The sequence below is a fragment of the Mangifera indica genome, chromosome 1 (assembly GCF_011075055.1).
Source record: "Mangifera indica cultivar Alphonso chromosome 1, CATAS_Mindica_2.1, whole genome shotgun sequence".
Taxonomy (NCBI): Eukaryota; Viridiplantae; Streptophyta; class Magnoliopsida; order Sapindales; family Anacardiaceae; genus Mangifera; species Mangifera indica.
In genome coordinates, this window is record NC_058137.1 from 3,983,235 (window position 1) to 4,006,174 (window position 22,940).

At 31.4% G+C, this 22,940-nt stretch overlaps 3 protein-coding genes across 5 annotated transcripts; 1 reads left to right on the top strand and 2 right to left on the bottom strand.

Annotated features, from left to right (window-relative positions):
• Positions 1–622: 622 nt before the first annotated feature.
• On the top strand, positions 623–4,846 carry LOC123220398 (cactin). The gene is made up of 13 exons (XM_044642613.1): positions 623–1,169; positions 1,264–1,355; positions 1,586–1,685; positions 1,834–1,905; positions 2,051–2,113; positions 2,209–2,349; positions 2,460–2,555; positions 3,077–3,361; positions 3,448–3,592; positions 3,690–3,829; positions 3,927–4,103; positions 4,205–4,471; positions 4,568–4,846. Exons 1-13 carry the CDS (start codon positions 831–833, stop codon positions 4,685–4,687), a joined length of 2,037 nt encoding a protein of 678 aa, XP_044498548.1. The 5' UTR covers positions 623–830; the 3' UTR covers positions 4,688–4,846.
• A 5,461-nt stretch (positions 4,847–10,307) lies between these two features.
• Positions 10,308–12,383, bottom strand: LOC123220406 (wall-associated receptor kinase-like 20). Its single transcript, XM_044642625.1, has one exon. The coding sequence runs from the start codon at positions 12,347–12,349 to the stop codon at positions 10,421–10,423; it is 1,929 nt and encodes a 642-aa protein (XP_044498560.1). The 5' UTR covers positions 12,350–12,383; the 3' UTR covers positions 10,308–10,420.
• A 2,815-nt stretch (positions 12,384–15,198) lies between these two features.
• On the bottom strand, positions 15,199–22,371 carry LOC123220413 (sulfite exporter TauE/SafE family protein 4). 3 transcript variants are annotated; one of them, XM_044642643.1, is made up of 15 exons: positions 22,280–22,371; positions 20,168–20,277; positions 18,771–18,941; positions 17,755–17,960; positions 17,486–17,645; positions 17,104–17,304; positions 16,943–17,004; positions 16,810–16,858; positions 16,673–16,728; positions 16,497–16,583; positions 16,360–16,410; positions 16,035–16,274; positions 15,827–15,920; positions 15,599–15,739; positions 15,199–15,508 (listed from the first exon to the last, which is right to left on the bottom strand). In XM_044642643.1, the coding sequence occupies exons 4-15, from the start codon at positions 17,917–17,919 to the stop codon at positions 15,426–15,428; spliced, it is 1,389 nt and encodes a 462-aa protein (XP_044498578.1). In that variant the 5' UTR covers positions 17,920–17,960; positions 18,771–18,941; positions 20,168–20,277; positions 22,280–22,371; the 3' UTR covers positions 15,199–15,425. The 3 variants fall into 3 exon arrangements, with proteins under 3 accessions (XP_044498578.1, XP_044498571.1, XP_044498585.1); XM_044642636.1 differs by having other exon boundaries at positions 18,771–18,964; XM_044642650.1 differs by lacking the exons at positions 18,771–18,941; positions 20,168–20,277; positions 22,280–22,371 and adding an exon at positions 18,082–18,191.
• Positions 22,372–22,940: the final 569 nt, after the last annotated feature.

Genomic DNA, 22,940 nt, shown 5'->3' on the forward strand with positions numbered 1-22,940 from the left:
TTCATTTTTAGCTTGACGCAGCATTCTTAAAAAAAAAAAATTAAAAAAGAAAAAAATTGATTAGTTAAACAAAAAGAAAAAAAATAAACAAATTCAAAATTTATTTGGAAGAAAATTACACTAAAATATAAAATCTTGGGATTTTTTTGGTCATACATATGTATAAAAAAAATTAATTTGTCTTAGTGTTATCATAACAAATTAAATAAATAAAACCCTTCACCTTAAATATTTATCACCTAACCCTCATTTTCAAAGTTTAATGTATACATTAAACTTCAATTTCAATGATAAAATTGATAATATAAACTATTAAAATCTATTTAATCTATTACAAATACACACTAAATTTTATAAATCACATATAAATTTATAACTTAATCACTTAAACAATCATAAAAATTGTTATTTTTATACTAAAATCAGACCAAGGAGCACAAATGAGAAGATGGAGGGAAAACTTGCCTTGCAAGGTTGAGGAAGTGAATGTTGTAGATTTATAGTCAAATGTTTTTTGTTGAAAAATCCACAAAAATTAAGGTTGAATTTTTTGTGTTTATGATTTGTTTGCTAACTATATTGTTGTGTTTAAATTCTTGTCAAAGTCCTATACTATATCCCTATAAATAGTCCAATAAACAAATAAACACTGAAAATATTGATAAATAAAAATCTTATATAAAAGGAAGAGAACTTAATAAGTTGAATTCAATTCAACCATCCCCAACCGGAGTAGGTTTAGGGAGTCGCAAAATCGATTTGCCTCTATAATAGGCAGAGAAGGACCAGAATTGAAGCCCTAGTTTTCCAATAGCAACGTTCAAGCGATAATGGGAGGAAGTAACGAAAGGAGCAAGAGAGAAAAATCATCTTCTTCAAAACGTAGAAGCCGAAGTCAAAGAAGGAGATCTGACGACTCTGCAGCGGAGTCGGAAGCTGAGTCTGAATCGTACACCGACTCGGACGAGGCACCATCGAGGAGCTCGCGGAAGCACAAAGATCGAAGCGGAAGCAAGAGAAAAAGCAGAATTAGTAGACGTGATAGCTACTCGGATGATTATAGTGACGATAGCGACGAGAGCGATCGTGGCCGCAATAAGCGAAGGTCTTCGAGGAAGATTACTGAGGAACAAATTACTGAGTATTTGGCTAAAAAAGCTCAGAGAAAGGTAAATTATTTACTTTGTTTTTCAGTGTTTTTCCATTATAACTTTAATTTCTGAAATTAATTTATTCATCGAGTATGTTATTGTTATTTTTCAGGCGGCTAGCGTTTCGAAGAAGTTGAAGGCGCAGAACGTGTCTGGTTATTCAAACGATTCGAATCCATTCGGTGATTCAAATCTAAATGAGAAGTAAGTTTTTTCATTTTCCTTATATTGCATTAATTGATTCTGTTTTGTGCAGTAATTAAGTCAATTTGGGTTCTCCTTTAATGATTGATGAAATTTTCGAAATTGAAGTTTGGTGTATGTGGAAGAGCATTAAAGTAGTAAAAATTTATAGGTTGTAAATTTGAGGCAGGATTCTTTTTTTTTTTTTTTTCCTTTTTGAATGTGATTGAGTTGTGATGTGTGGGCTGCAGATTTGTGTGGCGTAAGAAGATCGAGCGAGATGTTTCCCAAGGTGTACCTCTTGATGAGTTCTCGATTAAAGCAGAGAGAAAGAGACAGAGAGAAAGGCTGGTATGTGAATCTAAGTTGATGAGAAGACACTGCCTCTTATTTGCAAAATTGAAGCCCTTGTTGTCTTTGTGTCATCTTAATTTTGGCTTTTCATGGAGTTTCCTTTAGAGTATCAGAATTTAATATGTCTTTGCCATTCATGATACAGGCAGAGATTGAAAAGGTTAAAAAGAGAAGAGAGGAAAGAGCTGTTGAAAAAGCACGGCATGAAGAAGAAATGGTAAGCTTAGTTCCTTGATAGAGCAAAATTTTTTGTTTGGAATATGTTGGTGAAGATACCCCATTGTGCCTTATATTATTGAAATTAATGTATAAATATTTTGAAAAAGTTTTCTTACTTTAAATATGATTAATAATTTCTGCAGGCATTGTTAGCAAGGGAACGTGCTCGTGCTGAATTTCAGGACTGGGAGAAGAAAGAGGAAGAGGTGTGTGGCTGAGGTGCTTCCAATATTCTATTTTTTAATGATACTGCAACTTTTTATTTGCCATCTGAAGAGTTAGCTATATATTTGATCTGCAGTTTCATTTTGATCAAAGCAAAGTCAGATCTGAGATTAGATTGCGTGAAGGTCGTGTAAAGGCTATTGATATTCTCTGCAACCATCTTAGTGGCTCAGATGACTTGGACATAGAAATAAATGAACCTTACATGGTTTTCAAGGTAATTAAGTGGTGTTATCTCATTTTTGACGTGATTGCATTTACAGACATGCTTTAAATATTTTTCTTAGACTTTCACAGTGGCATTTTGATGTGTATTGTTTGATACAGGGCTTGACAGTTAAGGAGATGGAAGAGCTTCGTGAGGACATCAAGATGTATCTGGATTTGGACAGGGCAACACCAATGCATATAGAATATTGGGAGGTATTACCCCTTCATTTTTACAGACTTTGTGAGTAGCTATATTAGTCCCAGCTGAGAGGTAGAATTTTTAGCTGTACATTCAGAGAACTGCTTTCTTTCAGGCATTTCTCTTACAAACGTTTCCATCTTGCCTGCCTTTCGTTATTTGCTATTAAATTAGCCCTCTTAAGAAAATAACTATGTAGGATTTATGTAATCTTTTCTAGGGATTATGAAGTAGGGTTTGTTAAATTGAGAGAAAATAACTTTCATGTCAGGACTCTGTCTTTCTCTCTCTTCAGATATATGCTTGCATTTTCAATTTATGTATCTTCTTGGTCTAGAAGCGTGTTGTCTCCCACATACCATAGTTTTTGGATGAAATGATTGCTCAAGATCAGTTCAAATGGTTATAATTGGAAGATTATAACCAGAATATTTTTATATATAAAGTTATGAGCTTGCTGGAATTAATGATGTTACTTGTTACATTTAGTGCTGAATGTCAAGTAGACTGTCTCTTGACTCTATGTATTCAACAGGCACTTATGGTGGTTTGTGATTGGGAACTAGCTGAAGCACGGAAGAAGGATGCTCTGGATCGAGCTAGAGTGCGTGGGGAGGAACCTCCTGCTGAGTTGCTTGCCGAAGAAAGGGGATTGCATTCTAGTATTGAACCAGATGTCAGGAACCTTTTGCAAGGGAAGACTCACAGTGAGCTTGAGGCATTACAAAGTCATATTGAATCACAAATGCGTACTGGCACTGCAAAGGTGGTAGAGTATTGGGAAGCCATTCTTAAAAGACTCCACATATACAAAGCAAAGGTACTTATCTGCGACATTTTTAAATGGCTTTATTTAAATTATTCACAACTTGTTTTGGACCTTGCTGTAATTTGGTACAATTACAGGCTTGTTTGAAAGAAATACATGCTAAAATGCTGCGTAAGCATCTGCAACGCCTTGAGCAACCTTTGGAGGGTGAAAATAAATTTGAAACTGATCATGATTTGCAGTCTGAAGACGAGAACATTCAGCTTGAGAATGATGATAATGGTATGCCGTTTTTTCTTCCCTTTTGTTGAAATTCTGGATTTTTTTTTTATTAAGATTATTGCAGTGATAACGATTGATTAATGTCTTCGATATATAGATGTGGGAAACTTCTCTCCAGAGCTTGTATCAAGGGAAGAGACTCAAAAAGCAGAAGAGCCTGGATCATTCTCACCTGAACTATTGCATGGTGATGACAATGAAGAAGCTATTGACCCTGAAGAGGACAGGGCTATATTGGTAACTAGCTTATACAAAATCTTTGTCGTCTACTAAGAATCTTATGAGTTATAAGCTGTGTCTTGGCTTAATCATGTATGGTGTTGCTTTGTTACAGGAACGTAAACGTGTAGCTGTGTTGGAAGAGCAGCAAAGGCGGATTCAAGAAGCTATGGCATCAAAACCACCTCCTTCAGAAGATAACTTTGAGCTGAAAGCCATGAAAGCTATGGGAGCTATGGAAGAAGGAGATGCTGTATTTGGCTCTGGTGCAGAAGTGAACCTGGACTCTCAGGTGGTTCATCTTACCCTGTCTCTGAATTTCATGCATGGTTTGACTGTTTTTCTCCAAGTTCTATCATAAGTTCCATTTTCTGAAAATCAATATGGATGCAGGTGTATTGGTGGCATGACAAGTACCGACCAAGAAAACCAAAATATTTCAACCGTGTTCACACTGGATATGAGTGGAACAAATATAACCAGACTCACTATGACCATGACAACCCCCCACCAAAGATTGTGCAAGGATATAAATTCAACATCTTCTATCCAGACCTTGTAGACAAGACAAAGGCTCCAACCTACACGATTGAGAAGGATGGAAGCAATGGTGAAACATGCATCATCAGGTTCCATGCTGGGCCTCCCTATGAGGACATTGTAAGTTCACTTGGTCCATTTTTTTTTTTTTTTTTATAATTTCATATTTAGTTTATTTACGATTAATTTGCTCTGCCACTTATCTTGATATTACAGGCATTTAAAATTGTAAACAAAGAATGGGAGTATTCTCATAAGAAAGGATTCAAGTGCACATTTGAGCGTGGGATATTACATGTATATTTCAACTTCAAACGCTATCGCTACCGTAGGTGATATGTGGCTAATTTTTCAACTTGTCCCTGAACCAATGCCTCGGGGACTATTACCATAGTAGGAGGCCATTGGCAGTGTAACACAGATTTTGTTGTCATAGATAATTTATTACTATGTGAATATTATTCAAATGAAATGTTATGACTTGTTTTAAGTCCACATAATTCAATCATTTGGTTATGCAGCAGTAGTGTTAATACACACAAAACACAGTAAAACAGCGCTTTGTTACTGGTTATTTATTGCCTTGTCACAGTAATCTTCATAAGGACTTCTGCAAAATAGTTAATCTTGCTTTTCTTTTGATAACTCTCTTACTATCTTTTTGTCAAATTGTTCATGCATTTTTTTCCATCGAATGAAGACATGAAATTGTGTGGAGTTTTTCATGGCCAAGCAGATGATCCTTTTTCCATATTCATATTCCTTCTAATATTGTGTGTAGATGTAATTAGGAAGGAGTTGATTGATCAGTTAAACAGTTTGTGAATTCTTGTAAAAGCACCCATAATTAATTTAATGAAAATTAACGGCTCAGGAAAACGTTTGAATTTTTCACCCAATAAAGTTGTGATACTTGGAAGTCTCTTTTGTCATTTAACACTAAAATTTGAAAAACGTGGACGAATAAAAAATTGTTTATTCATTTTATGATGAACGATAAAATGCCAAAATGAAGTCTTTTGGCTTCTCGTTTTCCTTTCCAGTGCTTTGAGAGAGAGTTTTGCTATGAAATTTTTCCCTAGTAAAATTGTGAAACAATCGATGAATTTTTTACGACGACAAGAACTTAGTAAATACATTATATTAATAATTTAAGTTGCAAGATACTTTTCTCATTTTCTTAAAAAATGGTAAAATAATTATTCAAATTAAAAGGTATTTTAATTATTTCACTAGATATTGGGTAAATTAATTATTTAAACTTTAAAGTAATAAAAATTGTTAAACTTAACTCTTGATAGGTGAGAGTTTGGGTTTACAAAATTAGTGGGTGGGAATTTGAGAAATCAACAAAATTTGGGTGGGAATAAGTCCTTTGGCTAAGACAGATTATTAAAATAATCTTTCTACCATTTGAGTCAAACGCCCTTATAAGTAATACTATGTCTACAAATAATGTGCACAAATGATAATATATTATTATGTAATTATATATTATTTTATCTCTAATTTAAAATCACTTACTTATATAATAACATATCATCATTTGTGCATATTGTTTGTGAGCAAAATTTGATTGTAATACTATACCAACCCAAAAAATGTTCCCAAGTGATGTGTCATTTTCCTTTGGGATAAATAGAATTATTGTTTATTAAATATTAAAACATTTTAATTAAATATACCAGTCTTCTTTATCTTCAAAATATATATATATATGAAATGCAAGCTATGTAATCTATTTAAGCTTTATATTTACACATATGTTGGTAGATATCTTGTGCAATTGCAACTTTGTTTCTGGTGTATTGATAGAATTATAAGTATGCCTTATTTATTGTTGGTAATGGTTCAAGTTCCTCATCAATTCTTACCTTTGAACAGCCACTGGAATTAATTACTCTGCTTTTTGACTAATGCCATGCCATCAACAAATACAAAGAAGGTAAATGGCTGTCTGTTCTTATCATTGCCTCTCCATTAACCCATTTAGCTAACATTTACCATTTTTTAAGTATTTCATTTCCAAATGCTATCCCCATTTCAAAAAGCTTGTTTATTTATATTCCTCCATAAAGCATTAATTATCACTTACAAATAAAATCCCACTTAGATTCCATAATTTCCAAAATGCCCTATCTTGGAAGTGTTAGTCTTTTTCATCAGTCAAAAGCTTTTACTTCAAAAAGAAAGCATCTGATCCCAATCCCATCTATTCTTATTTTATGTTAATTTCCACCAGCTTAAAATGTACCCTTTCGAATCAATTCAGCTTCTGTGGCCCTTCCCTTCACATTATTTCCACTTCCTTCACTCCTTTAATTGCTTTCCAACATGAATATTCAAAGCTCACTTATCTATCACTTCCAATCCAGCCACACAATTTTTGTTCATTTCAGTTTTTATGCCCATGTTATTTCTCTTTCACATATTCGGTTTTAGATTTCTAGCTAATATATGAAACCCTACCGCTATGACAGGGAGAACAAACTTCAAAGTACAAAGGTTAATTTGACCTTAAACAGGAATTTTAAGCCATTAAGGTCATATTAACATTTATATAATATGTCCTTAATGGCTTACATATGACCTTAATTAATCGCACGTCTACCTACTCCCTTGATTTTCACACACCATTCTGGATTCTTATTTGTAGATTATTGCCCTAACTGTTTCAAATTTACTTCATTGTATCTTTGGTTGTGTTGCATTTGTATATCTTCACAAACATGGCTAAAATAAGTTAGCTCCTAGAGCATTATGGTATGTTTTGGTTTTTTTTTGGATATGTTATGCTTAAAAAGGGTTATCGGTGTTATCATTCTCCAACTCATCAAATGTTTATAAGCATTATCATCCTCAAACTCGTTAAATGTTTATCATAATGGATGTGATATTTTATGAAGATTACATGTATTTTTCTTTTGAACCTAAACTTCAAGAAGGGTATAATGAGAAAGTTCAGACTGATTTATAATGTGTAAGTTATCACAATTGATTTATATTATGAAGTACAAAGCTGATGGTACAATTAATTTAAGTAAAATTAATGGCAAAATTATACATCTTAATTTATAGGACTGATTACATAGAAACATTTGCATCTATTGTCAAGATCAACACAGTTCAAATATTGTTATTGTTGACTGTAAACTTGGATTGACCATTATAATAATTCAATAGGAAGAACACTTTTCTGCATGGTGAATCGTTTAAGGATGTCTATATGGATTAAAATTGTCTCTCAAAAATTGGTTTGAAAAGTTCACAAAATCAATTATACACTTTGGTTAGCATCAAAGTAATTCAAATTATGCTCTATTCTAGAAAACACAAAAGCATCAAATCACTGCTCTCATTTTATATGTGGAGGATAAGGGAAGGACCAAAAGAAAAAAAGACTCTACACAAAAACATTTATTTAGATAATTCAAACTAAATGATTTAGGTCATCTGAAACATTTTTTTGGTATTGAAGTTTCACGATCATTTGAAAGAATTTTTATATCATAAAGATAATATGTTTTAGATATCTTAGAGAAAACAAAGATGTCATGATGTCATCTAGTTGATACGCTAGTAGAAAAAGGTTTAAAGTTAAACATTGAATCTAACCAAGTTCCTGGCAATAAAAGAAGGTAACAAAGACTTGTGGGGAGATTGATGTATCTATCTCACACAAGATTAAATCTTTCTTATACATTGAGTGTCATTAGTCAATGTGTGTATAGTCTTAGAGAGCAACATATGAATGTGATCATACATGTATTAAGGTATCTAAAGTACACTGTTGAAAAGGAAATTTTTTTTCACCAAGTATACAAATTTTGAAAGCATATAGGTGTATACAAATACTAACTAGGTTGGATTAGTAAATACTAGATGATCAATTTCATATTACTTTACTTTTGTAAGTGGTAATTCGATCACATGGAGAACTAAGAAACAAAATATCATTGTCCGATCTAGTGCTAAAGTTAAGTTTAAGAGTATGACAATTGAATTTTGTGGAACATTATGGATACAACTCCTCTTGCAAGACTTGGGTTACTCATTTGGGCATATGATCCAATTGTATTGTAATAATAAAGCTACATGTGACATTGCATATAATCTAATATAATATGATCATATTAAACATGTAAAGATGAACATATTCTTCATAAAGAAAAAGCTCATTAAGAAAATTTTAGAGCTATCTAATATTCGATCAAAAAACTAATTGATTGATATTCTTACAAAAGCTATCTCACATTGATTATTCTTAAGATTTTTAGATAAGTTGAATCTAAGTAACATCTATACACCGATTTAAGTGAAAATATTGAAAATTGAGTTGATTATATAAATATTTTTGTATTTCATCCTAATATAATAAGATTTCTTTCTATTATAACTTGATAGATTAGAAAATTATTGATTGTATAAGATTATTGGACAAAAATTTCAAAAAAACAATCTTTATTAAATTTTGAGTTATGTTATAAATGGTGGATTTTTCCACAATGTGAAATAGACTTTGGCCAAAAGATAATGTGAAAGCATTAAATGCTTTGAAAAATTTACTTTGAAGATAGTCATTTTTCTTGATTGGAGGGGCGGTAATAATCCCTATAAAAACCCCCTTCTCTCTTCATTTGTAAGAGAGAGCCCATCTCTTAATTAATCGTAGACTTTGCTTTGGAACTTTATTATATTTGGCTTAATATATTAAATTAGATATATTTTTTATAGTCAATTTATAGATTCGATTTAACTTTGTACTAATCTATCATCACTGAAACGAAATTAAATATATATTTCATTACTTATATGAGACTAAAGATTTGTGATTATTCTATTATATCAAATCGTTTAAAAATTCTAGTTTGATTGGATATGTAGATATTGATTATCTTTTTAACCCTTATAAGACCCGCTTATAGAAGTGATATATTTTTATTTATAATGATATAGTGATATTTTGATGCTCTATCAAACAAACTTTGGTTGCAATGTTTTCAAATTATTTAAAGATTCTAGCTCTCTATGAGGCTAACCAAGAATACATATGGTTACAGTCTATCATCTATCATATTTGAAATACATACAGTCTTCTTTCTACAACAGATACTTCTTCTATATTATATGAAGACAATACAAAATGTATTGCCCAAATTAGAGGAGAATACATTAAATGAGACAAAATCAAATATATATCATGGAAGCTATTTAACATTTATGAGCTCCAATAGAGTAGAAAGATTGATGTCAAACAAATAAGATCTAGTGAGAATTTTATAGATTTGTTCACTAAGACATTACTGATATCAACATTTAAAAAATTAATGTATAATATCGGTATGCGATAACTCAACAAGCAACTAAATTAATCTCACTACAAAGAGGGGAAACATTTATCAGAAGAAGAAAATTTTTGAAGTTTATAATATTTTGGATAAAATGTGTATTGTATTCTTTTTACTTTACCAGGTTTTGTTTTACTGGGTTTTTCTAGTAAAACTTTTAATGAGACAATTTTAGTACATCTAATCCTACTTTATAAGATATTAAATAATTATATTCTTTTACTTTGATTTTTGTTTTATTAAATTTTTTTTAATATAATTATTTGTAAGTGATAAGAGTTTAAGGAAGAGTATTATCGATGACAGATTTTTCCACCATGTGAAATAAACTTTGGCCAAAAATAATGTGAAAGCATTAAATGCCTTAGAAAATTTGCTTTGAAGATAGTCATTTTTATTGACCGGAGGGATGATAATAATTCTTATAAAAACCCCCCTCCTCTTTTCATTTGTAAGAGAGAACAATAGATGCCCATCTCTCAATTAACAGTAGACTTTGCTTCTTTCTATTTTCTTCTCGGTTTCTACTGCATTTTTATTTTCACTTTTAAAATTTTGTTCCAATTATATAAAATTTATAATAAGTTTGGTAGAAATGTATCAACATATTCTAGAAAGGACAAGTATAGAAAAAACAACCTTCAAATTATCAAAGGTTGCTTTTTTAAATTACATATATTCAACACGTACTGATGTCACAAATTCTAGAGAGTATGGAAGTTCATACAGTTTCATCTTTGACCTCATTAGAAACCTGTTTTTCCTGACTTACAATCTGGATTATGCCTTCGAGTTGATGTACAACATCATTCATGGAAGGTCTCGCAATTTTCTTCTCCCTCAAACAAGCAAATGCAAGCTCCAAAAATACTTTAGCACTCGCCAGAATATTTTCAGAGGGCTCCTCCCCAATCAGCCTCTGATCCATCACTTCAATGATTGCACCATTTGCAGCTCTTTGGCTCACATATATCGCCAAGTTCACATCATCCGCCTCTCGTGAGAAGTCAATCGCTTTGTTTGAAGTCAGAAGCTCGAGCAACACCACCCCGAAACTATAAACATCACTTTTATCAGTCAACTGATAGTTTCGAAAGTACTCAGGATCCAAGTATCCGAGTGTTCCCTGAGCACATGTTGATACATGACTCAGCCCTGGAAGAGCCAATCTTGAGAGACCAAAATCAGAAACCTTTGCATTGAACTCATCATCTAACAGAATATTTGTTGATTTGACATCTCTATGGTAAATGGGAGTATATGCAGCAGAATGGAGATAAGCTAGAGCTTCAGCGGTTTGTAAAGCGATTCTTAGCCTTGTTTCCCAGGTTAAAAATGTGGAATACTTTCCTTGTAAATGGTCAAAGAGGGTCCCGTTTGAAATGTAGTCATAGATCATCAATGGCTGCTCAGCTTCTACACAATAACCTAAGAGTCTGACCAAGTTCTTGTGGTTGACTTGTGAAAGTATCCCGAGTTCATTGAGAACTTGTTCGGTGCTTTTAATGTTTCCCACTTTTGCTGCTTTGACAGCAACTACAGTTCCATCTTGAAGCTCCCCTTTGTACACTTCACCAAACCCACCACTCCCCAAAATCCTGTCTTTTGAGAACCCGTTTGTGGCTTTCTTCACCTCTTTCAAGTGAAAAATTCTTGCTTGTTTTCCACCATGGCTCGATTTCAACAAGTCTTCTCTTGCCTTGGCAAGCCTTATTGCCTTGTTGGAAGGTTTCAGGAATTTTCTTACTGTAATTGCTGCCAAAGCAACACTTAAAGCGAAAAAGGAGATTAACCCAATTGACACCTTCAAGGTGAGGCCAGTTTTATTGTTTCTCTTCATCCTCAAGCAGGTTCCAAGAACATGATCCCATTTGTAGCCGTTATCGCAAAGGCAGCGACGAAAGAGGCCATTCGTGGCAGAAGGTGAACATTTTGAAGCTCCAGTGCAATCAGTCTGTGTTTTGCAAACTGGTTCCGAGGGAGGAGCCCACTGAATTTCCAGTCCTTCTTCCCATTCATTTGCAGGCTTTTCAGGGTCCAAATGGAGGATACTTCTGAAAGCTTTACACCCCGAACTGTGAAGTCTAATCCTATATGCTGAAGGCATACCGCCCGCAACAAAAGTGCAACAAGGGTCGAGCTCACTGGCACACTGAGCAGCTTTTTGTCTGTCAACACGCCCCGAGCTCTCCAGGAATTTGTGACAAAGACTAGAAGGAGTACAATTTAGAGGCGAAACCAAGAGGCGCGGCGAGCAATTGAAGAGGAAGACCGTGTTAGATGAAGTGATGTTAAAAGGAAGAGACTGATTCAACCGGATTCCTTCACTTACCACCATATCTTGAGTAACACAAGTCCCAGCTAGCCACGGCGATGGCTGCACCACCAAGCGTTGCGACGAAGCCATGATTCTAAGTACAAGGTAAGAGCTTCCATTCATGGCGTCCAAGTAAAGCTTCTGAGAGTGAATATCACAGCTTAGAGCATAGTTTGAATCGCCACACTTGGGGCTTGTGCTTAAGGGATAAGGAACTTGCATAGAGCCACAGTTTGGGCAGGTGATTTGGGAAGAACAACAATGAATAAAGATTAAAAGAAAGAAAAAAATTATATCGCTAGAAAGAAACAAGACTTTAAGTTTAGATATCATTTTGCATGAACAAAATGAAAGAGCTACTGGTGAAAGGATGATGGAACAAAGAGGAAGGAAATGGGGAACTTTAAAAAGACTACAGAAAGAGAATAAAGTTGGATAAAAAGAAGAATTTTAAAAGTGATTACAAGAATCTTTATTTAAAATTCATGAATTTTTTTTATGAATTACAGAAGCTTTGGATATCTATCTAAAGAATTGTATTACTGGGATAACAAAATTATGTGCGCATATTTTTTAATATATAATTAAATATATAGGTAATATATTATTATATAATTAGATAAATTTAAATTATAATAAAATTATGTGTATAAATATGATTAAGTATTATTTTATCTCTAATTTAAAACTATCTAATCACGTGATAATATGTTATTATTTGTATAAAATATTTTACATATAACTCTAATATTTAAATTAAAAATAAAATAATATCTAATCACATAATAACAAATTATCTATATTCTCAATTATATATTTAAAAGTGTATACATATAATAATAAAATTAAATATATCTATTTTGAATACATAAATTAATACATATTTGATATATGTTATCAAATTATTGATAATTAATAATATTATAATTAATATTTAATTATATAATAATATATCATATATATATAAATATTTATTTATTTATTTATATATATAAAATAAATATATACAATATTATCCAACTCTTAATATTGTTTAGCTTAACTCGAGATTTATGACACCTAACCCCCTTGACATTGGTCTCAGCAAAGTTAGGAAGTGAAGTAGTAGGGTGAAATTTAGAAAGTGATATAATTTAAAATTTCCAACATAATAGTAATTATTGATAACAGGTGTGCAAACATTCAACAAAACTATAATCACCTTCCACGTGCTTTAATGTTTTGAAAGCCACCATTGTTGGTAGGCATTATTAAACTCATTAAATAAATGAAATTAAAATTTTTAAAGATAATATAAAATATTTAGAAAGCGGAATTCGCAAGTGATAGTTAAAAAGATTCAATAATAATGATAAATATTATCCACTTCAATCATTACTGAAAATTTTGTATATACTACAATTATAGTTGTCCTCCAAAAGACTATGTCATTGGATCACTTTTGTACTAATTAACAAATTAATGGGAACATCATTGGATAGATAGACTAATTGTTTGGTTAAACCACATAAAAACTTTGGTTTCCATATATTTCTCCAAGAATTTTCAAACACCCACAATAAATTTACTTGAGTTTTCTCAAGCTCTACTCTTTATTATTGAAGTTTATTTTGTATAAAACTCTATATTATATATATCAGTTAATAACAAAAAATTACATCAATAATTTGATATTATAAAACACTTATAATAAGATATTTTTAGCAGTATATATGACATATGTACATGAAGAGATGGATTGCAAGAGTTTATATGAATAGGGTGACTATGCACTTACAACCTAGTTTGATAGGAAAAGTAAAATGATTACGAGAAAAAGAAAATTAGCATTCTTTTACAAGATCATCATAAATAAGATCGAAAGATTTACCTTAGATTATGTTAGTTGTGTGAAAGAATACATAAATTAGTGTGAAAAAATAAATAAATAATTGAAAGATAAGTTGTGTGCAAGATTTAAGGTATCTTAAAAGTCACTTTTAAGTGTTCAACACTTATTTACTCTTTTATGATTGTTTTACAAATAGGAACTAGTCTTGTGAGGCTAAGGAGGAATGTGAGTAAGCGAGAGAAGATTATATAAGGAGGAGATTTACCCAATGTTGATATGTTTATATACATATTTTCTTTCATAATTTTATGTGGATATTTGACGTTGTGTTCATGTTTTAGTTGTTATGACATCATTTACACACATAATTATGGAAATTTTTCAATGCTCTTTTAAAAGTTTATGATATGAGTTAAGTTTGATTAATTTTTTTTTTTAGTTTAAATGCATGATTTTGAAGTAAATTTAAGTAACACTTCCTCCTCAAACATGCATCCTCTTTTGGTGGGCATTCGTCTGAAGGGGCATTATAGTAAAGTTAAAGATAAAGTTGGTAAATATAGTATACAATTACTCTTAAAGGTAATATAGTAATTATAGATTCTATTACAATTTCCGTTAAATAAATTTGATTTTAAGTGAGAAAGTATGATTTATATTATCAAAAATTAAAAAATATTTTTAAGTCAAACTTTGGGTGAAAAAGATATTATAATAAAATTATATATACCCAATTTTAGATACCTAATTAAACATCAATATGATATATCATCATATAATTTAAATTAAATATCTAATTAAATATTTAAAATTAAATATATATAATATTTTTCCGCATGTTAATCAGTAGTGTAAGTTCATGATTTACGAACGGGTGCAAAAATGTTGTCAATTCATAATGTTTAGAAATTTTTTGCTATGACATCAAACTTGAGAGATGAATATTTTTTTTGGAACACTTACATTTTTATTTATTACTACAGAAGAATGCGTACAATTGTTAAAGAACAAAATATAAATGCATAAATTTGGCATCTTATTGCTAGAATTTAAATAGATAAGCTTCGAGACAAAGAAGTGGGACATGCAAATAAATCACAATATAAGACATTGGCCCCTCCAGTCTTTTTGCCGTGCAAAACCTTCTAAGTCCTGCGTATGTGAAACAAAAATTATATTGCGTAATAATGCCATAATCCAATAGGCACTTGGCCAAAAGACTGCCACGTCTTATATTTAGTATTCAATTTTGTTTTGATTTCCTTTTATGTCAAATCAGATACTTGCATTTTTCTGTCCTATCAAGGTTGAATCAGCAAGATTCTATGAACAAGGCCCATGAAAAGATTACTTTAGTTTGAATGAGAATTTTATTGGCATTCTACTACTGAAGAACAGCAAGCTGGAGGTGTCAGCAAGCAACTGACACTCAATACAAGTCTAGAAATAGACACTTACATTCTTTATTTTAATTTTCACCAGACAATGTTTATGGGTTTTGTCAACAAGGCATTGACCAAAATCCCAGATGTTTCTACTGCCTAACATTGACCCATAATTTCACATTCTACAGATTCTTTATTGGCTGCTGCAAAAGCCTAAAAATCCCATAAACTCATGATTGTGGATCATTCTAATGCTTTTCTCTATGCCTACAACACCTGCAAGAGCATTTCAATGAACAAGAATTTAGTTAGTCAACACTACTAAGATGAAGAAATAAAAATTTTTTGTTTAGTGATTTGCAGTACCCATTGTAATAGCGCTAGCAAAGATCACACCGGAGAGGATGAAGATGATAATTGAAGCTCGTTTCAGAATGGTAACAAGTTTTCTAACAAAATACTGACCCCAGAAGCCAGCTAGAATTGACACTGACATAAGGTATAATGCTGCGAAAGAAATTAAATTTTATCAGTAAAATTAATAGTCATGATACAGAATAATGGGATAGTTTTTGAACTAGAAGGGAGAGTTACCATAGGGAATTGGAAATCTCTTGAGTAAATAGAATTCAACCACTGATAAGGATGATGAAAACATCATCACAAATGTAGCTGTTGCACTTGCAACCTGTTGCAAGCCTTGACAAAATTAGACCAACAGGAAACCAAACCACATTCATTGATTGAATATTTTCATTTAATGAAGTTATGCACAATTAGGAGATATGGGTTATAATCAGACCTGAGGGATGACACCAATCTCGAGGAGAAGGGGGCCGAGAATGAATCCACCACCGGAACCTAGCAGGCCGCCGACTGTGCCACCCAAGATGCCACAAAGTGCACAGAATGCAATGTGCATTGCAGTCCACTCAATTGAAGCCTCACAAATGGATTCTGTGTTTCCTGTGCTCATTCTCTTTTTGTGCTCTCTGTACAGTTTGACTGCCTCATATCCAAACAATCCTAGAGCTATGGGAAACTGAAAGATAACACCCCAAATGTTTAGTCCACCATTAACCCAGAAACCATAAACTATGAAGAAGTATATTCTTATTATAACTTACCTGTAAGAAGAACAAAACCCAATACCATGTGCCACAAACAGGTAAATCATTCTGCAGAAACAAATTTAAAAGCATAACATATTATTAAAAAAGTTTCATTTCATTGATGAGGTGATTAATTCATGAGAGATGCTTGCCTTAATGATCTGAATGACTAGGAACAAAGCCCAGACAGCAAATAGCATAGCAACCCATTTCAATCTAAGATTGAAACGCAATATTTCCTGGAAAATTCAGAAAAATTAATTCAGTTTCTACCACAGAAAGAATAGAAAATTATTAGTAAAAGGGGAAAATTGTGCCCTCGGCTTACCAATTCTGATTTCTCTTCTCTGGGAACCAACGGATCATACTCCGAATCAATCAAGACTGCAAACAAAAAAAGACAACAAATTAATGAATATATCTTTATCTAGCCTAGATTTTAGTAACTAGGAGCTAGTTACTCACGTTCGCCATGAGAATTAACCAGAGTTTCTTTTTGTTTTGCCATTTCCTTCTGCAAAAGTTTAAAGAATTTAACCTGGGTTAATACAAATAAAACTTCTCCAATAAATCTGACATTAGTTCATTTTAAACTTGCCTTGAGTATTGTCTCTTCCTTCCACATTTGAATCGCTTTGTAGAAGGACCTTGATGAGGTTCCTGATCATCAAATTAAGAAGAAAGCATTTTTTTTTTCTCTATTAGCAAAACAGTAAAATAAATACTGCAATTAAAAGAGCAATGATTCTTCAAACATACCAATAAAAAGTATAATGATGAGGACAGTAATGAGCCAGTAAGGAAAGACAACACTAAGAGCAACACCGACTGTTATGCCGAGTAATAGCATAGGCTGGAACAACAGAGCCAAATCATAGTCTAAAATTGGTACATCTTTTGTTGGATGACTCACTTTCAGATTGTACCACACTGATGAAGCTGATGCCCCCATTATCATGCCTGCAACCATGACATCATATTTCCACTAAAATAATCTCAAATAGGAAAAGTTTTAAAAAGATGAAACTAGGAAAGTAAATCGCTATTTTAAAGATAGCCTCTTCATTAGTGAACTCCCAGGGAGCTCTAGCGGCAAAAACATGGAAAGGAAGAAGAGGCTGAAACTGGAAAAGAGATTTACATTTAGAAAGAGCCGCCGCAGATTTGGTATCAAATCCAACGATCAAAGTGAGCATTGGAACAAAAATGCCTCCACCACCGACGCCACCAACTGTCCCACAGGCCGATCCAAGAAATCCTATTACAGTTGCCAACACTAATCTCCAATTAAACTCCAAATCCTACATCAAAATAAACATTAAACAAACCACTCCTTCGTACCTTTACACAAAACCTCAATAATAATCATATAAATTTGAATATACAATGACAGAGGATAGGTTAACATACAGGCCAAACTTTCTCAGAGCTTGAAGCATATCTGGAGAAAGAGTCTGAAGAGGAACCAAGATACTCATGTGGGTTTGTATCATACTTGTTGATGAGAAAGAACGCAGAGAGAACAGCCACCGAGAAACCTGAAAGCAAATAAAGAACGAAACCTCCAGTGGCCATGTCTGTTTCAGTCACAGCCGACTTCCTATTGCTACGTAACACTAGTGTATCAACGTTCAAAAAAAAAAGTGTAAGACAGATGAAGAAAGAAAGAAACTGAAGAGAAAACAATGGAAGAGAGGACTATGCTTCTGTGTTGTTGCTTTTGTTATTTTCTGGTACCTTATAACAAAACAAAAGAGGCAGTAGCGACATCACATGCAATTTAATTTACAGCGCAGAAACTGAGTTTACTTCGAAAACAAATGAATCATGCTAGGTGGTGTTTGCATAAACCTAATTATTTTTTTATTAATGACATAACCTTGTTTATAGTTAAGAAAAATAGTGTTTTTTATCTAATTAATAAAAATTAATACCATGAATATTTTAAAAAAATATATGGAAAATATGGCGATTAATAAAAAATAATTTAATTAATTAATTCAACAATATAACAATATAAAAAATCTTAATAAATTGTTTAGATAATATTTTCAAAAAATACACAAAATAAATGTTATGTTATAAAATATGTTAGTTTAAATAAACACAATACTAAATTATATTTTTAGAAATAGTTAAATTAAATAATAATTAAATATTTTTTTATATCATAAACTAAATATAAAATTATTTGTATATAGTAATTTTCATAAATATAATAATAATTTCTACACATAATTTATGGTTGATATTATTATTATTATTATTATTATTATTATTATTATTATTATTATTATTTTGGTTATAAAAGATTATATGAATCTACCAAAAGAGAAAAGTTATATGAATCTAAACACATCATTATCATTATTGTAATATACCAACTAAATAGTGCAATAAAAGAAATACCATACTCGGAAAAGTACCTTATTCTTATAGTAGAACGACGTAGTTTCACTTGAAGGAAATAAATTGGAAACTAGTGAAACAGTGGGTTGATGACGGTAAGAAGTAGGCCCAGAAATTGGATTTGAAGCAGCTTGAGATGAATAGGGCACCGTTTAAGGGTTGGCATTCGGGGCCACGGCCTCAATGAGCTGGAGAGGTAGGTAAGAATGATCTTCAATAATATTTGTAGGACAAAATGAGAGTAGCAATAATTGAGAAAAAGAATAAATTTAATAATTTTCAAAAAAGCGTTGCTCATTTTCCTCTTTTTAAATTCTGGCTATTTATTTCCCCTATAAACCCAACCAAATACCAAGCTTTGTTTCTATTCCCTAACAAATAGGTTTAAATACAAATAAAGATTTGTTAATAACAAATATTTTATTAATTGATAAATTAAGATAATATTAAAAATAAAAATAAATTATCAAATAAATTATATATTAGCTCGAACCAATCATATTAAAAAAAAAGCACGCATAAATATTTTCTTAATTATTAGATTTGATTCAAGAGGAGAAGAGTCCCATAAATAAAATAAAATCATAACACAAGTGGCGTAATTTATAGAAATGAAAAATAATAATAATAATATAATGTATTACTTGACGTAAAGACTAGACACTTGGCCAGTAGAACAAAGGAAACGTTACTTTGATTAAATGAATAGTCCAAAATCATTATGTCATTTTCAACTGTAAATTTAATATCATTCTATACACAATTTTTTATTAAAAAATAATTATAATTATAAATAAATACATTCGACATAAATTTGTAAAATAGTAGTAGTAGTAGTAGCAAAAACAAAATTAAAATTGGCAACACACCAAGTTTTCTAAATGGATAATATTGATTAGGTGGAGTGGAGAAGTAGGTGTATAAAATTACATTTAAAGAAAAAGGTAAGGCCGCATGACTCACTATTCACTTGGCGGCTCATCCCCATTCTAATCATTTTTACTAAAAGACAAAGACCATTTATATTTTTTTTTTTTACAAAATTTATGGAATATTCCCATATCCAATATGGTAACATATTAGGTGTAACTAATTCTAAATACTTAATTATATATTTAGAATATGTCATTATAAAATTATATATTATTTTATTTTTAATTAAAATTATTTAATTATATAATAATACATCATTTAAATATTTAATTAAATGTTTAAAATTTTGTCTTAATATTAATGGATGTAAGATAAGATGCACCAAAAATAAGCTGAGTTGGGAATTTGTGTGGGATGTTGCAACTTGGGTAGGTCCTATCCATGTGTGTGTCATGTGATCAAATTAGCATTGATTATAAAATTAGCGTACCATGTTAAACCAATAAGAAGAAGAAGAAGAAGAAGGATAGTGAAAACTCACATGATGTTGATGACCAGTGATGATTGGATCCAATACAGGATTGGCTAGTTATAAAGAATTGTTTCTTCATCAACCCACATCCTGATCCATCTCTCTTATAATATGTATTCCTGTTTCACCATAAAATCAATTGTTGAAAGTTTCAATTATTACTTATTTTAACCATTTTTGTCTTTGCTATTTTCACCAAAAAATAGTGATCTTATATTACATAATTATTAAAACCATAATTATAAAATTACAAAATTAAAACTGAAAACCAAGGGTAGATGGTTGTGAGGAAGGCCAAACTGATTGATGTGAATATTTTTCAAAAATTCATGATGAATAGAGAGAATCTTCTCAGAATCAATTTCATTTATTTGTTTTTTATGTAAGAGTTTCATTTTTATCTCCGTTACTTTCTTTTTTTAAAGTGATCAAAGATTTCTCATGTTTTTATTAGATAAATAAACTCATAACATAATGATCAAATTTATAATTATTGTATCAGATAAATTAGTATAATAGAAGTTTAAACTCAAACCATTACTTTCAAAATTCTAATATCCGCTAATTTTACTAACTCTTAGAAATCATCTCCATTGCTTTTTTGTATACCACGTCCTTTGAGAATTTTTTCAATCTACCCTTGAAAAGCTATCTGCCAAAGTTTTGTTTCTATCTTCATTACAAATAAGAAAACTACAATAGCACCTGTAACTTTAATGGCCTACCACCTACTTCAATCATTCATTCACTTCCAATCTCTACATATAAAATGAGGATTTAAGAGAATGATTGAATGGTTCCAGGCTATGAGGTTGTCAATTTCTGTTCCCTACCAAAATATAGGAATCTTTCAATGTCATTTGCCCAACGTTTTTCCATCAAACCAATTCAGATATTATAATATGGAAGACTGGTATTATTTTCTACATATAGGCTTTAAAATATTCATTAAAATGGTAAATCTTTATGGTAGGCCTTTACTTTTCACACCAAAAAGAATTATTTGATGTAATTAAATTTAATTGTTAAAAATAATAATAAAATTAAACAAGTTAAGAGTGTTTTGATTCAAAAATAATTTCCGAATGAATATACATCTAGAAGGTATATAATACTAAATCACTTATTTATGATTGAAAATATAATATTATTATTAAAAGTCCGTCGCTTTCATGTCGTGCCTTGCAATTTCAGGCTGACAGCTTTAGCAAGCGGACGTCATTCAAACAGACCCAACAAAAATACTGTCTGCAGCCACGCTTTCCAAGTGTTGTTTATTTTTTTGAGCAGGGCTGTCAACATAATTAAGGTGCATAATTTTGCGTATAATTAATAATATATTATTATATAATTAAATAATTTTAAATTAAAATTAAAATAATAATTAATTATGAGAGTCTTTTCCTTTTTCTTAATTGATTGTAGATTCTCCTATTTTCTTCCCACTTTCTCTAATTTCCCGATCAACCAAACACCTCATTGTCCCTTTTTAAAACTAAAATAAATAATAAAATAAACCTCGCAGAGAGAGCGATCATAACTTAAGATAAACTTTGACAATTTTTAAAGTCTATCTAAAACCTAATGAATAAGGAGAACGATTTTATCCATTTTATATATATATATATATATATATATATATATATATATATATATATATATATATATATTGTAACAAGGGTAAAATTATCTCTATCAACTTTTAAACTAATAATTGAGAAAAGAAGGGCAGAACTTAAAAAGAAAATCTGGGATATGAGAATACCCCACAAGCGCCATATCAATGATACTTCAGAGAAAGAATGGATGGGGTTTCATGGAAGTAACAACCGTTTATTGATTGACATGAGTTCTCTTCAATAATTGAAAAATAAGAAAACAGAGAACCTTTATATTTTCCAAAATGAAAATCAGAATCCAGTTGACTCTATAGGCCAAAAAACAAATCCCTCTGCAAATGGCTTGAAGCAAACTTTGTGGATATGAAAATTATGATATGCTTTACTTGAAATGAAAAAGATAGTATATCAACCGGCAAAATTAATCAACAAATCAAATATTTAATGATGGACTTGCGCCAATTATTCATGTAAACAACAAAACAAAGAATCAAATGCATACCTGTTTGAATTTTGATTAAGAGCTTTGACTGTTGTCTTTGTTGTTGGATACAGAGAGAGAAAGGTAAATGGGAGGGGAGTCCAGCGGTTGAAAGATTTGAAAACGGTCAGAGTATTTTTTATATTTTGTTGGCTATATTTAAATAGTGATTGGATATTTAGAAAAATGAAAATTATATAATTAATTGCCTATTTTTCAGGAGTTTAATATAAAGCCTCATTTTCTAAATATGCTAATTTAAAAAATAAATTCTAAATATTTTTTTTTCTCAACAAAACTGGAAAAAACAATGGCTATTTCGAGTGTCTAGTCTCTCCCACTAATGATCCACTTATTCAAATTCTACTTGCTCCCCTCTTTTTGTCATGCTCCTTTTTAAATACTTCTTCCTCCAATCATGCACAACCACGTGGACTTGTTTACTGGTTGCTTGAATATTCTTGGATCACTTTCCATCGCCCAATTTCCCCCCTTCAGGGCCTAATTTCGGCCTCCTATGCATTGCGCCAACTTCATCATGTTTTCCGACCTCTTTGGCACGGCCAGCGGGCCGTGCGGGCGTGGTTTCGTGTCTCTAACTACCTTCCAACACTGTTGAGTACAACGGTTGCTCGACGTGGGATGATTCACCAGCAATTGACATGGTTCCGTTATACATTGT

What these genes read in the sequence shown, in the direction of transcription:
- LOC123220398 (XM_044642613.1), top strand. Translation starts at nt 831, where the DNA reads ATGGGAGGAAGTAACGAAAGGAGCAAGAGAGAAAAATCATCTTCTTCA. An exon ending in CTAAAAAAGCTCAGAGAAAG is followed by an intron (nt 1,170 to 1,263) that starts GTAAATTATTTA and finishes GTTATTTTTCAG; the next exon opens with GCGGCTAGCGTTTCGAAGAA. An exon ending in AGAGACAGAGAGAAAGGCTG is followed by an intron (nt 1,686 to 1,833) that starts GTATGTGAATCT and finishes TTCATGATACAG; the next exon opens with GCAGAGATTGAAAAGGTTAA.
- LOC123220413 (XM_044642643.1), bottom strand. Translation starts at nt 17,919, where the DNA reads ATGGCCACTGGAGGTTTCGTTCTTTATTTGCTTTCAGGTTTCTCGGTG. An exon ending in GCTCTGAGAAAGTTTGGCCT is followed by an intron (nt 17,646 to 17,754) that starts GTATGTTAACCT and finishes ATTTTGATGTAG; the next exon opens with GATTTGGAGTTTAATTGGAG. An exon ending in AGATTGGTGTCATCCCTCAG is followed by an intron (nt 15,921 to 16,034) that starts GTCTGATTATAA and finishes GGCTTGCAACAG; the next exon opens with GTTGCAAGTGCAACAGCTAC.
- LOC123220406 (XM_044642625.1), bottom strand. Translation starts at nt 12,349, where the DNA reads ATGATATCTAAACTTAAAGTCTTGTTTCTTTCTAGCGATATAATTTTT.